The 16,485-nt window shown below is 33.2% G+C and overlaps 1 protein-coding gene across 1 annotated transcript; it reads left to right on the top strand.

Annotated features, from left to right (window-relative positions):
- Positions 1 to 10,282: 10,282 nt before the first annotated feature.
- On the top strand, positions 10,283 to 13,966 carry LOC142977391 (uncharacterized). The gene is made up of 5 exons (XM_076121270.1): positions 10,283 to 10,289; positions 10,737 to 10,792; positions 11,505 to 11,657; positions 12,791 to 12,934; positions 13,805 to 13,966. Exons 1-5 carry the CDS (start codon positions 10,283 to 10,285, stop codon positions 13,964 to 13,966), a joined length of 522 nt encoding a protein of 173 aa, XP_075977385.1.
- The last annotated feature ends 2,519 nt before the right edge of the window (positions 13,967 to 16,485 follow it).

Genomic DNA, 16,485 nt, shown 5'->3' with positions numbered 1-16,485 from the left:
TAACATTTCACTGTTTGGTAAATTGTAGTCCATTTAGTGGCTTCGGTTTGGCGACGTGAATATACGTAACTATGAGATATTAATGTCAATTAGTAAAAATAAATATAATATATTATAAATGTTTAGTTTGCCATATAATTAATCACTTAAGAATCGTAAAGTAGGTCTATTATAACTCAACGCAAACGAAATTTCGCACGAAATTTCAGCTATGATTTTTTTAATTTCCAAGCTTCGTTTGAATTTCTGAGCCTTTTGTAATTCGTGATAGTACGAAATCGTAAATTGATTTATATGATGCGAAAAATCCGATTCCGTTTCCAGGTAGCAAATATGTTTTTTTATAAATAAGTGTAAGGTTATTATGATGGACTACTGGACACGGAATTCTTGTCACTTCACTACATAGTATAAAACAAAGTCGCCCATTTTGTCTGTAGTCCCTTCGTATGCATAAAACTTTAAAACTACGCAACGGATTTTGATGCGGTTTTCACTAATAGAAAGAGTATTTTCTCCGACAGGTTTTTATATGTAATTGAAATACATTGAAACTATATTAGCTGAGTTATAGCGATTTATGTCCAAGAAGTCAGAAAAAAAATCTAATTGAAGATTGCATTTGTGCGTGCGCCGCTTATACCGTTGGATACAAGTAAGAACAATGTATAGCAAAAACATTGGTCTTTATTAGTTCTACAAAAAAGTCCGGGATGACATATATCCAGCTTTTTTATTTAAGTCACAAAAACTACTTTTCTGTATTAAAAAAACATTTAATTCGTTGGGTGATGTTTAACTGGTGATATAACCAATAATACATATATCCTTATCAAAATAAGTAAGTTCATCATCACGAGCATTTAATTTAGATTATTTTTGCAGTTTACAGTGTGTTATTTAGACATATAGTTTAGGAGATATCACGATATTAGTATTGCGGCACGGTACGGGCCGGCCGCGGCGGCGGCGGGAATATTAAAAAGTAGGTACTACGACTTTGATCTATACATACATATAAGACAAAAAAAAATCAGTACATTACTTAAATATTTTTTCCAAAAACTGATAGGGGGGGCGGGGCGATCAAAGAAGAGTCACAGAAACCAAAAAACATTTTAATATTTTAAACGCGGTTAAGGGAAAGAGAAGTTATTGTGAATTGAAAATTAGTATCCAATATGTGTGGTACGTTGACTGTATTTGTCGAAGTAGCGGGATACACGCAAACGAAGTTGCGCGGGTCAGCTAGTATTCCATAAAATAGGATTTGGCATGGTTTCACCACTTCTAAATAACTATGTGCTAGCTTATCAGATGAATTTTTGACACTGCTGTCGCTTTATGTAGCATTAGTCGTAATTTAGGATTTAACATGTTATATCACTTACCAAACGTTGAGATAAAACATTTCGCCAAACTATCCTTCCAAACTTTAAAGAACAAAACGGGTAACTAACTTCAAAATATCTCAGTACCTAAGTAGTGTCTAACGGAGTGCTACTAAACGTGGCCAATGTTGGCTAATTAGAAGAATAATCGGGGAAGTAAAAGTTTCAAAGATGGGCAGAAGTAAACTCGTTAAAGATTAAGACACCGCTGTGTAGCACCTGATAACTTTACTGTTTATGACTCGTTTAGTTAAAGATAGTTACTGGCGCCAGTACTGACAGTGCAACTAAAGTACTCAATGGAACGGTAAATAAAAAATAATACTTTTACATAAATATGAAAGTAAATGAATCTCTCTATCTAAAATATTGACAGTACCGTTAGTGTACTGAGCTGTAAACTAATTAATCGATTAAGTTGAAAGACAGGATACTTCATACCGCATTATTTTCACAAACAATACGACCGTAAGTTTAATTATTCGGTACATCATACCCGTATTTTTGATACTATTCAAAATAGTAACTTGCAACATATGCTCCGCCAATACATAAGAAAAATGTACATAAAGCAATCTGCATTTTCTACTCACCCCCATACAACCCTTTTAGTTATAAAACGCTATCTATATTATAACAAAACAATCTGACACACCCTGATTATATCATCAACTCAATCAAGTAAAGGGGTCACACTAACTCAACCGACCATATTAAGATTGACACTTTCCACCTAATCGCATCTATTGTCTAAACGAAGCATGGTCCACTAAACATTATAATGTAATATGAAATATATTATTGCAATACCCAGTTAATTAATATTGGACAATAATACAATTAATTATGGTGTATTATGTATATATCTATATTATATTGCTATCTGTATTTCATTTCAACATTTATCCACGTCTCACTCTTATTGACGACTGTCAATCTTTTAAGTCGTTGTGTAGATTTTTGAGAACTCATAAACTTGTTTTTATCATATATAATTAGTTCAACCTTGTGTCAAAAATGTTTAAACTGCCTGAAGGAATTTGACGTGGTTTAACGACCGTTATCTAATTTAACGACAACCGGGACGACTTTTACACACCCTCCGAAACACGGAGACGCATTGTCCAAATGCCACTTATACGGTCATCTATCTGAGGAAGGACCGCGGCAATGTTTGCTTAACCCACAGATCGTTTACTGGTGAGCGAAACTGGCTAGCTCACAAAATAGTCTAGTCTAAACGAGGCACAATTCAAAACGTCCTCGCTAGTTGGGTGCCAAGAAAGTGCTGCTCAAAGAAAATTCGTGTCGTCAGCAGTTCGCTATTACGTTTAAAATTGTATTAAAGGTTTAATTGACCTTTAACTTGTTTTATCTAATTACTAGAAATTCCTTTCGACTGTTCGGCAACATTCATATATTGTCATCGCAATATTCTATATGGGGTCTTTATGTATACGGATATGTTACCCGTGGACTTTTCAACTTTGTTGATGATTTGGTTGAACTTTTGCTATTGTTTTTACTATTTTATGTGAACTTACCCAATTATAAATTAATGCGAAGTGAGTTTGGACTAGTTAATCCGAGCTATTCTCTTTTAATCAATTTCTCTTTTTCACAATTTGAAACTGGCTGGAGTGATAAAAACAAAACCAGGACTCCAAACTACCGAGAGGTTTATATAATATAGGTTTATATTCTAATAATTGTGTAAATGAATGATTAGCTTAACCATTCAGCAGTGATAGCCGAGTGGTATAAGTTTACACCTCACACTTAAGTTGTCAAAGGTTCGAGCCTGAGGCAACACACCAATGACTTTTCGAAGTTATGTGTGTATTGGAAATAATTATCACATGCTCCAACGGTGACGGAAAACATCGTGAGGAAACCTTGCATGCCTAAAAATTTGTTTAATACATTTATTGAGGGCATGCAATAATAAAAGTAAATAAAAACAAATGTCTTATAGACTGCGTGTATTTTTCTTCTAAGCCTACGATCTGCTCTACAAACAGCTGAAAAGAAAAGACATAATTCATCTCGCTGTGACTCGACACAAGTTCACAAAAAGATGATATCATCCTACAAAATACCAGGAGACATAGCAATGCCAGTCCCACTCACTTAAGTCTATTTCAGTAAGTCTATTGAAGAAAACTTTCAAAGGAAAATTTCTGATCAATTGATCCGTGATTCATATAAATAGATACACTGCCCACTGACAAATATTCTTCGAAAATACTCCTAATAATAACAATATTCGGTCCTAAGTTTATCCCACTCTTCTCTCTATTATTCCCATCTACATTTGACTGACGCATAACAGAGGTCATTGACCTATAGCGCCAGTGGATATCCTACTAGACTTGTTTATTACACAATTGGGAGTTGACAAGGCGCGACAATATTTCTTCATATTTGATACCAGCCACGGATACCAAATATATGACTGAGCATTGTGACAATCGTTTTTTATAAGTTTACTAAAATATCTTTCACGCTGGACCTTATAATCTTTAAGTTATTGTTTAATTGTATTTAAACACGAAATTAAAATATTACACACATTGCGATATCTTCGGTATTAATTGTGATTATGAAATGATTGATTTTCTACTGATTTTATTGGTTAAAAAGATTGCAACTAAATCTGCAAGAATAAGAGTTAATGACAGTTCGACAAGCTACCATTCTGTCCATTGTAAGGGACTAAGGTACCTTAGCTTTGGTCTATCATAACTGTCTACGTGCGAAATTATATCTTTAATTACAAATTTTAGCTTTAAATACAATAATTCTGTCCATGCAATAAACTGAAATAAGAACCTTAAGAGTCAGGAAACTTAAACCGTACTAAACACAATTTACAAATACACAAAGACAATGTTTGTGGGTCAGAAAGGACACAGTTTATCAACCCGCATGAGTTATTAGTCAATTGACAAACACGGGTTAATAGCCGACACTGATAAACGAACATTTGCTTCCCACATTTAACTTGACTCATTTTCATGATGACCTTTGTAGGGACTTGGGTGTAGCTCTAATACGTTCCTACCACCTACTGAACTGTGTTTGGTTTTCGTTTGTATAGTAAACTAACTTGTGGCACCCTAGTGTAACCGATAGCTGATCAAAGTCAAAGTGCTATTAATCTTTTTTAGTTTATATTTGCATAATTCTCAATAGTTGTTAGGTAAAGTGTACGGTAAATGACAAAAGGCTCGCCCCCTAATACATGGAAATAATTTTATCAATTCAGAAACGAGGGTGTATATCATATACCTCTGTCAATATTTTCTAGCGTAACAGGCGTGATAATATGACATGTATGTACCTTATATTCATTTAAGAACCCCTCATAATCAAGCATATTCAGCAACCATATCTACCATGACAAACACAAATCCACCTACTAATTCATAGAGCACAGCCAGCATATTAGTAAAATGAACGAATTAACTATTAACACACTACTTCTAGTTTCAGAGGATCCTTTTCCGCGTGTACAGTGGACATCCCAACTAATTACAAGTTGAATCCAGTTGATCCCGGAACATATGAGATCACAAAGAGCATGATTCCACTATACTTAAAACGTAAATATTTGATTCTTAACACAAAGTGTGAATGCTATGTAAAGGACCGTGTAGATTTGTATAGTACTACCTCTTGACCACGACTTTGTCCGCGTGGACTAAAATTATACGGCTTTTTACTGGCATGGAATTGCCGACATAAAAAAATATTCTTAATCCTTTCTCAGCTCTTAAACTATCCGTGTACAAGTGGTGGTTCTGTGGTTCAGACATGAGGAAGAGACAGACCAAGTTTCATGACAGTCAAATTATTTTTTTTAATAGGAATAACAGGTCAATTTCTATTTCAAGTATCGTACCATTTCTTACCAAAAAAAGTTTTAAAAGCGGTTGTGCCCATTGTCATATTTATTTGAGAAATAATGTTAACGTTTTAACACATTTTCCATGCAGTAGATAAATAATAATATAATAATAAACAGATTGGCTCCTAACACGATACCAAAATGCACATAGATAATTCTATCATCATCCATTTATTTATATCACAACTGAATATTACTCCGTTGTCGGGCAAATCAATTCATAAATAAACACCAATAATAACCACATTTGAATACAAAATCAATACAACAATAACGCTATCGTGTTAGGTGTTAACGTAATATTGTAATTGAAATCCCTAAACCCGTTCCGGTCACAATCGGTATGTCTGCGGTCGCTCTAATACGCATCGCACAAGTCGGCCCATTCATAATTTATGTACAATGCTTTTAGCTGTATCATTAATTAAACGTTTTAATTAATTAGCAGTCGCTTATCTAGAATGATTCGATAAATTTTGATGTTACTCCATGATCGATTGTCTTTTGCTTTTTAATAAAATGAGGTGTATTAACGGCTTAGTCAAGGCATAATATTGCCTTTACTTTAATAAATAGCTTGTCACTCAAAGCTACAGTTTTAAAGGAGTTTCACATCAAAACGGTGTTTATGATCTAAAATATTCTTCATTTTCAAGAAATTTTACTTTGAATCTTGCTAGTAAAAGAATTTAAAGATTAAGAAGTACTTAGTTTAAGTATTATCACCTAGATTGGACAAGAAGATTATTGTAAGTCGCACGCAGTGGACTTTTATAATGAATTTTGTAGAGAAAAGAGCCTGCAGTGTTTTTATTTATAAACCAAGATTATTATCAGTAGCGCTTTAAAACTAAAGTTATGGAAGTTTAGGGTTATAGTTTTAACTAGGTTTAACTTGGGTCTTTAATATGACGAAAATTATGACTAAAGTATACAAAGGATAGAAAATATACACTTACCAAATAAATATGAACGAAAATTCATGAATTAATCTACATCTTAAAGTAGCATAAAGACTTCGACATAAAAGTTATGTTTTCAAATAAAATTAAATTGGCTCAGCCCGAATAGGTGGTCAGAAAGAATAGCGTGTGAATAAAGTATAAAAATAAAATAACTTTAATTTTCAACAATTTTATCAAAATTTATACAGAACGACTATTTCTCTTTAAACAACTCATTATTTAATACAAATGTTATAAGGCTGTTTGCACTTAAATCTGAAATACAAAAGGCAGAAAAAAAGTTTTATTTTTGCCATATTTAGGGTTTGTTTCTTAGGCAGGCACTTAAAATTTTTACACATGATGTATTTCTGTTACCACTTTAACAACAGTACTAGAATTAAATATCCAGCCAACTCGCACCTGGCCAGTTTTTCTATTTTGCTCTCTTAAATTCACCAGCAGTTTTAAACGAAAACCTGAAAACGTCTCAAAAGCTTTTCAGACTTTCCTTGGACTTAAGTATAGTTAACGCTTGATGAAAACGTGTCTAGGAAAATTCCCTTTTTTGGAAATATGATGAATAAAAGCCTAAAATTATGATTGATATTGATTTTGATTTTGAACACAAATAACGGACTCAATATTTCGCTATACAGACAAAGGAACAAACAAACAGTTCTTGAAAGTATGTCATTCCAAAATTGTTGTGTGGTGAATTTTCTATAATATCTCTCTTAGAGGACCTGTGACCAACCTTAAGATAGTTTAATTATTTATCTGCTGAGTATACCGAATATTAATATCTAAATAAAAAACATAATGATAATATTGAAAAACACTCCGATCGAATGAACCTCAAAAACTTTTATCAGAAAAGACTGCAGCCGAAAGTAATGTACGTAACGTAGTTAAGTGACTTGAGAGTGTATATTTGTTGAGTGATCTTGTTTCTGTAGTGGTTCTGCTATAGGCTGACAATATTCTTTCGAAAATGACGTACAGTACCTCGATTCTCTACTACTATCGACTACCGACTACCGACAACCGGCTAGCTATCGTAATTTTGACATTTAGAATGTACTGCCAAAATGTTTCCTACGACACCCGTCAGAGGTGCTGATCAAAATTTCTCGATGACAGTTCGGTTGTCGGTAGTCGATAGTAGTAGAGAATCGAGGTACAGTATCATCAACCTAACATATCGATAGAGTTAATCAGATTACAGACAGCTGCATATCTATTGTACAAGCAATCAGTTAGATGATGTTAATTAATAATTATATTGATACGCACGATTCAATCAGCGATACGAAGATGCTGATCTGTTATTATAATGGTTATAAACTAATTTGTGATGCATTGATTTAGTTGCAATAAGTAGATTAGGGTGGCCGAACAATATGGAATTTGTACGTGATGTCCTAGAAATATCGATTATTAATCATTCGGAATTCATAAACTCTACGAAGGTAAATTAAATCGATTTGTTTTAAATTGAACTGTGACTGATAAATCGATTGTCGCTTAGCTGGTGACCAAAAGAGGATCACCTGCTCCATCATTTATAAAAAAATATTAGATTAATCAAAATTTAAGAATAGGTCAAATAATACTTGTACATTCGACACACCATACTTCACTTATGACACATTTCAAACCAGTTATTTGTACATTAAAAACAATGATCTCCTTTTTAAATAAGCGGTCATCTCAGTGTTATATCGCCGGAAGACCTATGACATTACTAAACGACCATTATCTTAATTGATAATAACTGAGGACGTCATTTAACGTGCCTTACAAAGCCAAGAAACCATTTCTCAAATGACCGTGGCAAAGCTACTAACTACTAGTGATCAGTAGCGCAATTCTGTACAGTCGGTATTGTCGAGTATCGAAAGTTTGAAATTTAAAATGTATTGCAAAAATAATTCCTACGAGGCCCGTCAGAGGCGCTGATCAGATTTTAATTCAAAATTTCTCGAAGACAAGTCGGTTGTCGGTAGTCGATAGTAGTATAAAATCGAGCTACAGTTCGCAGATCAGTTCTTTAGATATGTTCTGTTTAGGTACAGAGCTTACATAACGTATTGCAAGAGTTCGCTAGGCCAATAATAAGATATTCGACGACAGTGTAAACATTAAACGCCATTAAGTAATTAAACAATAAACTGGCCACAAGAATTGGCCGTCAAAACCGCACCATAATTTGTTTTTGTGGTCCAAAATAAGTGAGCATTCCCACTAATTGTATTTAAATTTAATACAATTGAGTTTCAAATTGTACGTTTCAATTGTCTAACATTAATTCATTCTGGTTCAGTGGTGTGCGGTCATTAATAGTGCTGTAATTTTGGATAATAAAGTTATTAATAGCTTTTCTATATAAAGCTTTGTCATATATCCTTCTAATTTTATGTATTGATTATGCAATTTCGTAAAAGCCACAAGTGTCGTGTCTTTGTAAAGTGAAATGCCCTCTTCGAAATAACAAATTTAGCCTAGCTAATTTAAGTTTACATAATACCGTGTATAAATCCGCAGAAACTAGTGATTTGCCGATTATACTGTAGCATACTGAAATCTTTATGACGCCAGTAAGATGGTCACTAAAAAGTTTTTAAACATACTTAATTAGTTGTAGAGGCAATCATCAATGATGTCATGTTATGTTGACTTAGAGTAATAGCATTAAACTATGAAACATACTAAAGTCAATAGATGACCTAAAACAGCCTGAAAATATACATTTTGTTCCCTTATCCAACTAAAAATAGACCCTGGCAAAAGCTCTGCTTAGTTTGAAATCATATAACTACGTATAAGTTGTCCAAGTAGGTTTATATTCATTTATATTATCGAACTAGCTGACCCGCGCAACTTCGCTTGCGTCAAATAAGAGCGTCATAATTTTCCCCGTTTTTGTAATATTTTTCACTGGTACTCTGCTCTTATTGGTCTTAGCGTGACACACGTGATATATAGCCTATAGCCTTCCTCAATAAATAGGCTATCTAACACTGAAAGAATTTTTCAAATTGGACCAGTAGTTCCTGAGATTAGCGCGTTCAAACAAACAAACAAACTCTTCAGCTTTCTAATATTAGTATAGAAGATTTATGACTCTCATTACCTAGATTATAAAACAATCTCAAATACTGTAACTGGCTAGCATAGAAAGCAAATTAACCTGAAAGCCAGAAAGTAACACGAAAAATTATAACTGCCTTAAACAGAAAAATAATATTTTTTAATCAGCTAATAAGGTACAAGAGTATCTTCTAAACACTAAAGACAATACCTAACAGTCCTAATTAGTACATCACGCAAGGTCCCAGTACACCGGTATCTGCCAGCCGTACATCATGGCTATGCAATTAGTTCTAATCTGAATCAGTTATGGATGGTCGGCAGTAATGCACGAACATGTATTGCGTTTTGAACTGTTTGGATTTGAGTTATTGGTTTGATTGTAGACCTCTTAGGCTAAGGTGTACGAAGCTTACTAAATAGTGTAAGAAGCTAAACATTTATTTCTAACTTTATTCGAAGTTACTCAAACATTTCAATAATAGTACGAGTATGTTGCATCCCCAAGTTTTGAAGTTAATACTCATGTTATTACGGCTAGCCAATTATCATCTAAACTGCATCGGCAACCATACATTACTCCATCGTCTGGCAACCTTCGGTCTAAAAGCTCAGTGCGCTCGAGCGACTGACAACCGGTTTCTGAGGTATATTTAGCGGTAGTTTATCTATTCAATAGCGTTTAAACTCATATAAAAAAACGCTATTGACTAGATAAACTACCTATAAATGAAGTCAGAAACCGGGCATGAGTGTCTCGAATGCTACGCCTCAAAAGATTTCCCTTCTTATTGTTTTAATCAAAGCACGTTCATACGCTCGTCAAAGTGACCACGAGTTATACCATTTGCAAAATGATAAGCTTGCTTATTTCCCAATAAGTTAGATTAGATACTTTTTCTTCTTTCTTGATCTCTCACAAAGGATGATTGACATAATAAACCATGGCAAGTGTGTACCTACACTACTGTTTATCACCTTTTCAATAAAACCTAAACAATTTACTGGGGCATTGCCCTTAGCCCATCTTCCATCAACTAACCCTTTATGACTTGCTTTTTCAGACAATGCCTGCATTATAGAATAGAATAAATAACAGTGAGTATATTAGTGTACCTAATAATAAAACCATTACACCCATTAAAACGTCAACACAATCAAAATAATAAATAATCATTCAACAAATCTCAATCATTAAATAATTCATGAAATGTAATTCGGAAGCCGGTAAATAAATTGGTGCGGCTCATTCAAAAATTTATATTAAATAACCATTACAGGTCCATTATAAAAACATTAAGGAACAAAATATTGTTGTATGAAATTCATATTTAACATACTTGGTATCGGTAAACCTGTGTATAATGTTGATTTTAAGAATCCTTGTTATAATTTTAGCCTCGCGTGTCGGCATCTGCGCTGAGTTTTCCTTTGCAAAAAATGCAAATAATTATGTAAGTAATTGTTTTCTTTTTAATTTCAAAATAACCGCGTCGAAACTTCCTTTTTTATTATTATAATTAGCAGACTGTATAAAGAAATAAAAATATGGACTCAATACAGTTTTTATTGGTTTAAAATATCGTTTCGACTGTGTTGTAAATAATAAAATATAATAAGTACAATTATTCTAGAAATAATTAATTATATGTAAATTGATCTCTGGTGACCTACAAATATAATGATTATTATAATTTGTTTTGTCGTTCGTTTAAAATGAACGAAAGTACATAAAATGGCCCATTAAAAGTATTTGATAATTTATCATTCTTCATACAATAAGTCCTTCGTGGAAGTCAACGCAAGTAGTTTTCCGTGTCCAAATAAAGTTTTGACAGACAAAAATAGTTTCTTTTATCAACCAAACTACAGGAGCTTTAACTGGTATTATTTTGAATCTACACTATTATTATAATTGTAACATTTTTTCTTCGGTATGGTTTAACGGCTCAACCGGTGAACCGAAAGAATTTATTTTTATAGTCGACGAAACAAATATTGATTACTTTTTCATATATAACTTTCAAACTCTCGCGTTGCATTTTTAATGTATAATAGAATACGGCGATTAACGCGAACTCGCATTTTACCTTAAAATGCCGTTTTTGAGGTAAAATGCGTGTTCGCGCTAATTGCCGTATTCCAATATATTTTTTCATTTTCTAGGGTCCCTACGTAATTACCTGGAAGAAGTACGAAACATGTCAAGGCCCTAAAGCAGTGAACCTTACGACTATGATATCCGAACTGGTAGCCAACGAAACACACGCTATGGTTTACTACAATACTACATTTCATTCTGTTGTTCGAATAGCTGAGGTAAGAAGTCGTTTTTGAAACAGTTTACAAGTTTTCTTTAAATATTTGTTAGTTTTTTTCCATTAGATTCAACTAGGGCCCGCCCGCGACTTCGTCAAATCACTCTAAAACTCCGGGATAAAAAGTAGCCTATGTGTTATTCCGGGTCTTCAGCTCTCTACATACTTAATAATACTTATATCTATCTACATACATATTATCGTAACCCGATCAGTAGTATTTGCGTGAAAGAGTGACAGGCATCCATACATACATATTATATACTCACAAACTTTCGCATTTATAATATTAAGTAGGTATACCTATAGGCAATAAGAAACAAAACATGTTACTAGTCAATTATTATTTAAATTGGCTCTGCGTAACTTTATTTATCACCTACAAAGGTCGGTACTCGGTTCATTGATATCCACTGAAGGTAAGACAACCGTAAAAAAACCTGTGTGCTAGGTTCATCAGGCATTTAGCCTGATGAACCTAGCACACAGGTGTTTTTAGGTTCAAATCAAATGTTAAACATAAAAGAAATATCTAAAAAATATCTAAGAAATATCTAATACCTAAAAAAACCTGTGTGCTAGGTTCATCAGGCTAAATGCCTGATGAACCTAGCACACAGGTTTTTTTAGGTTCAAATCAAATGTTAAACATAAAAGAAATATCTACATGAGTATTGAAGAGTCGCTCGTAATCGCACTACAGCAAATGTGCGTAAAAGTGTGGAGGTAAATATTATTCTAGGAATTGTTCATTAGCGAGCTATCGTTTTGCCACCTTGGGGACGGTTCCAAGATTGTTCCCGGAAAAAATATATCAGCTGCTACTTTGATATTTTCTTTACTTATTTAACCACATCTAATTTTAGTACAAGCTAGTAGCTTTTTACAAAAAAAAAACATCAGTTTTTCGGAAAATGTTGATATGTGTTGTGCATTTTCTTTGCAATATCTACCAAAACCTTCAAATAGATGAATTAGAGTTGTCTTGAACCATGTAATTTCTTCTTTTTTATTAAGAAGAACAATGTACCGTAAACGTTACGAAGGGATTTATGCATAAAATTAGTCCCAACGTCATAAAACTGTTCCAAAAGCAATTAAAGTCCTCGCAACAAATGCAATAATGTGTTTTAGGTGAAAATCCAAGTATGCCACATCAACGGTATTCACAAAACAACGCTGTGGAATTACAAAGTGGATAAACCGTGTCAGCACTTCGCGATTGCTAGCGCAATGGCGAACTATTTGCCGTTGCAAAACAACTGTATCGTCAAAAAGGTTTGTGTCATTAACCCCTAATGCTTTCCCTTAGGACTCGCTTCGAGTATGAAGCAAAAGTTTTATTTTTAAATATTTGAAAGTTATTCTAGAATGTTTGAATACTTTTTTTTGTTTTATGCGCAACTACATAGTGGCCAGTCTTAACTTTTCGACTCTCTAATTATTTTTTTTACCCGTGACTGTCCCACTGCTGGACGAAGGTGTCTCCAACGAGGAACGAATTATGTACTAAAAATTAAAAAAAAAAAGATTAATGTTGGTATTGGGTGCAAATAGCACATACCCATTTTGATGACCAAATGGGTGCCGCAAGATAGTCGGTGGCGACAGAAACGACCCATATGGAATAGTTTGAATCTACTTCAAGATAAATGACAGAGATATCCAGCAAGCAATAGTGTTTAGAATTTAAAGTCCATTCAATAAATTTTGCCCATAAGTGGTACACTGGATTAAACTGTAAAAAAGATATTTATGTTATTCTTTGATAATATATTCAAATTGTAGTAGATACCAAAATTTTTTTTTAACTTTAAGCGCTTCAACACTACTATTAGGTCGGGGAAAAAGTCTTTTCGCATTATAGTATGTATGAACTTGTAATAAAATCTCTTTGGCTTCAAGATTCACAAATGAGTACACGGTTTATTATGTTTCTTTCAGTGAGCTCGTGATGTACCCAAATATCAAGCTTTTTTGTGTAGAGAAAATATTTTATTACAAGTTCATACATACTTTAATGCGAAAAGACTTTTTCCCCGACCTAATATATACTCTGTTATTACGACTTTCAAGTTTCAAAGAATGAACTATAAAAACACGCTTCTACAATAAATTCTTCATCTAACATTCTTTGTTTGTTTTCAGTGTGAATTATACTTCCAAGTAAACCTAACAGCCATAGCTAATCAGTTTTTCGGCAGTACCTTCTTCTACGGCGAGTTCTTGTTAAAGGTCAACGTCCTCTCTAATCAAGGGAATGTCATGTGTAATGTTATTAACATCTTGTTTAGTAAGAAGCCGACATAAAGCTGGTATGGGATTCATAATTGTGATTATAAATTCAGTATTTCGATTAGATTATAATTTGTGGTTTGAAGTAAATATTTTGTTTCGTATATTGTTGTGTTTTATTCGTAAACAACTTAACTATAAACATACTTTTATAGAGCTACCACATCTTAACACATCTTATTCAAAAGCAATATTATTATTTGTTAAGCAATTTATTTAAGTTAAGCAATATAACAGGCACTTTAATTTTTTTAAATATCGATTCTGCGCTTATTTGGTAAAAATTGATTAAGCCTTTTATTAACTGTTCTAGCCTATTTCAGTACGTAGTATATTCTAAAACCACGCACAAATCGTAAGCAATCATTCCAATAAATTCAACACAAATCATTGAACTAGAACAAAAAGCAGCAAAGTACTCAAGAACAGCAAACAAATAACCTCAAAAGATCCTAATTGATCCAAGCAAGACTTAACCCTATAAATGCTAATTGGCAACCATAAACTACACGGCCACATCATCCATAACTAAATTACGTCCAAACCAGGGGTTGTAAATCATTGGCACGTTCCGAATTAATTCACTACAGTACCTGGGTCTAATCCGCGAGCGCAATCAGAACGCTTTTGTGACCGAAATCGGGATTAGTGATGAGAATACAGGATTTTAAGACTAGAATTGACTATTAGTTGATTTATTGAGTGGCTGAAGTTTCGGTAAAAGTTGCAAAGGAAATGTCTGAATTACCAACGTTTTCTTGAACAGCTTAGACGTGCTTTTCATCATCAATATCATCATGTACTGTAATTTGAGACCCACTATAACCTTCTTCCTTTCTCGTTAACGCCTTCTCAAATATTGTTAAAAGTAAGCATTATACCTATTAACAGAAAAATTATTATGAACACGTTTTTACAATTTTTTTTGGTGGTACTATAAACTTAAACTGTATTTATACACTTTTTACACAATTAACTATCATAAAGTTGTCCTTTATAACACCAAATTTAACAAAATCAAATGAATATAACTTAAAATAATACGAAACTACAATTCTACATTTTAAAACTAAAACAAAGCATACAAAATAGTTCTCTATTTAGCACATCCCTATTCTATTTAACTACCTCTCCAGAGCCAAATAATTTTGGTATCGGGTTTTCATTTAAACAGTGTGACGTACATATAGTGTTCGGTCAATTAAACCGAAATGTGAGAGAGACGTGTTGAAACTTTTAATGTAAAGCCTTTGATGAGGGTCTTTATAAAAACGTTACACAGTCTTTTCTGTACGGCTTTTCTGTGAAATATTTGATAGTGAGGAATTTAAGAGACATTTTGATATTAGACTGGAGTTTTGAAGAGAGAATATGTGATTTTTGTTTCTTTTACATTGAAACAACTGAACCTATCTGGAGAAAATGCTGGTAGAGTGACAATTATATTCCCATGAAGAACATACTCACCAAACCACTAAATTGATTTTAAATCGCTAGTGCAACATTTCTCCAATTTTAACAAAATCATACATACGTACAAAGGTAAAATCCCTTTGCTCGCAACGAGTCACACTAAATCGTGTCACCGTGTGACTGGTTGAGAAAAATATTCGCATGGAGTAACAGTGTGACTCAATGCGAATTTTTATTCTCATCTAGTAACACTAGTACACGAGTAGTGTTACTCGTTCGGAAAACCAAATCGCATGGAGTAACAGTGTGACTCAATGCGATTTTTTATTCTCAACTAGTAGGTAACATTTTTGAGAATGTCTATTTGACAACGATAAAGTTAAATAAAAATTATAAAATAATGTATGAGTTTCTAACATATTAGTAGGTATGGACGTAACAGAAAAAAACTGATCAGGTTTTCTACTTATTTATTAAGATTAGTTTAAATCATTTCTTAATCTAAAACAAAGTGTTTTTGTCTAATTGTACTTAGATGTAATAATAAAAAAAACAACCTGGTTACAGTACAAAATGTAAATAATTCTTTTTTACCTACTATTATATAATTGTTTATCGTTTTTGAATGACAGCGGAGCGTGTACTGAACTTGTCACACGCATTGCACGATTCACCATGAAGCAATGTTGCCAGATCGGTGCGTAAAAAATATCAGAAACTCATACATTATTTTATAATTTTTATTTAACTTTATCGTTGTCAAATAGACCTTCTGAAAAATGTTACCTACTAGTTGAGAATAAAAATTCGCATTGAGTCACACTGTTACTCCATGCGAATATTTTTCTCAACCAGTCACACGGTGACACGATTTAGTGTGACTCGTTGCGAACAAAGGCATAAAATCACGCCTCTTTTAATATAAAACTAGCTTAGGGAATGCAACTTGGTACGATCTCTTAAATTTTCTTTTAACAAATTCGTCATGACAATAATAATTGAATCGATTCTCTTAAGTCCCGCTTACTTTTTTCTTACGCCAGCCAATTCATCGAACTCTTGATTCAGTTCCTCGATATAATTTTACCTACTTTTCCATAACTCGGTCTCCAACTATTTCT

The sequence above is a fragment of the Anticarsia gemmatalis genome, chromosome 12, assembly GCF_050436995.1.
Source record: "Anticarsia gemmatalis isolate Benzon Research Colony breed Stoneville strain chromosome 12, ilAntGemm2 primary, whole genome shotgun sequence".
In the NCBI taxonomy this organism is placed as follows: domain Eukaryota; kingdom Metazoa; phylum Arthropoda; class Insecta; order Lepidoptera; family Erebidae; genus Anticarsia; species Anticarsia gemmatalis.
The sequence above is the reverse complement of the archived record's forward strand: the minus strand, read 5'-3'. Positions and strand labels throughout refer to the sequence as shown.

Excerpts from the sequence above, each read along its gene's own strand:
- LOC142977391 (XM_076121270.1), top strand. Across the intron at positions 11,658-12,790 it reads CTGTTGTTCGAATAGCTGAG|GTGAAAATCCAAGTATGCCA; the intron begins GTAAGAAGTCGT and ends AATGTGTTTTAG. Across the intron at positions 12,935-13,804 it reads ACAACTGTATCGTCAAAAAG|TGTGAATTATACTTCCAAGT; the intron begins GTTTGTGTCATT and ends GTTTGTTTTCAG.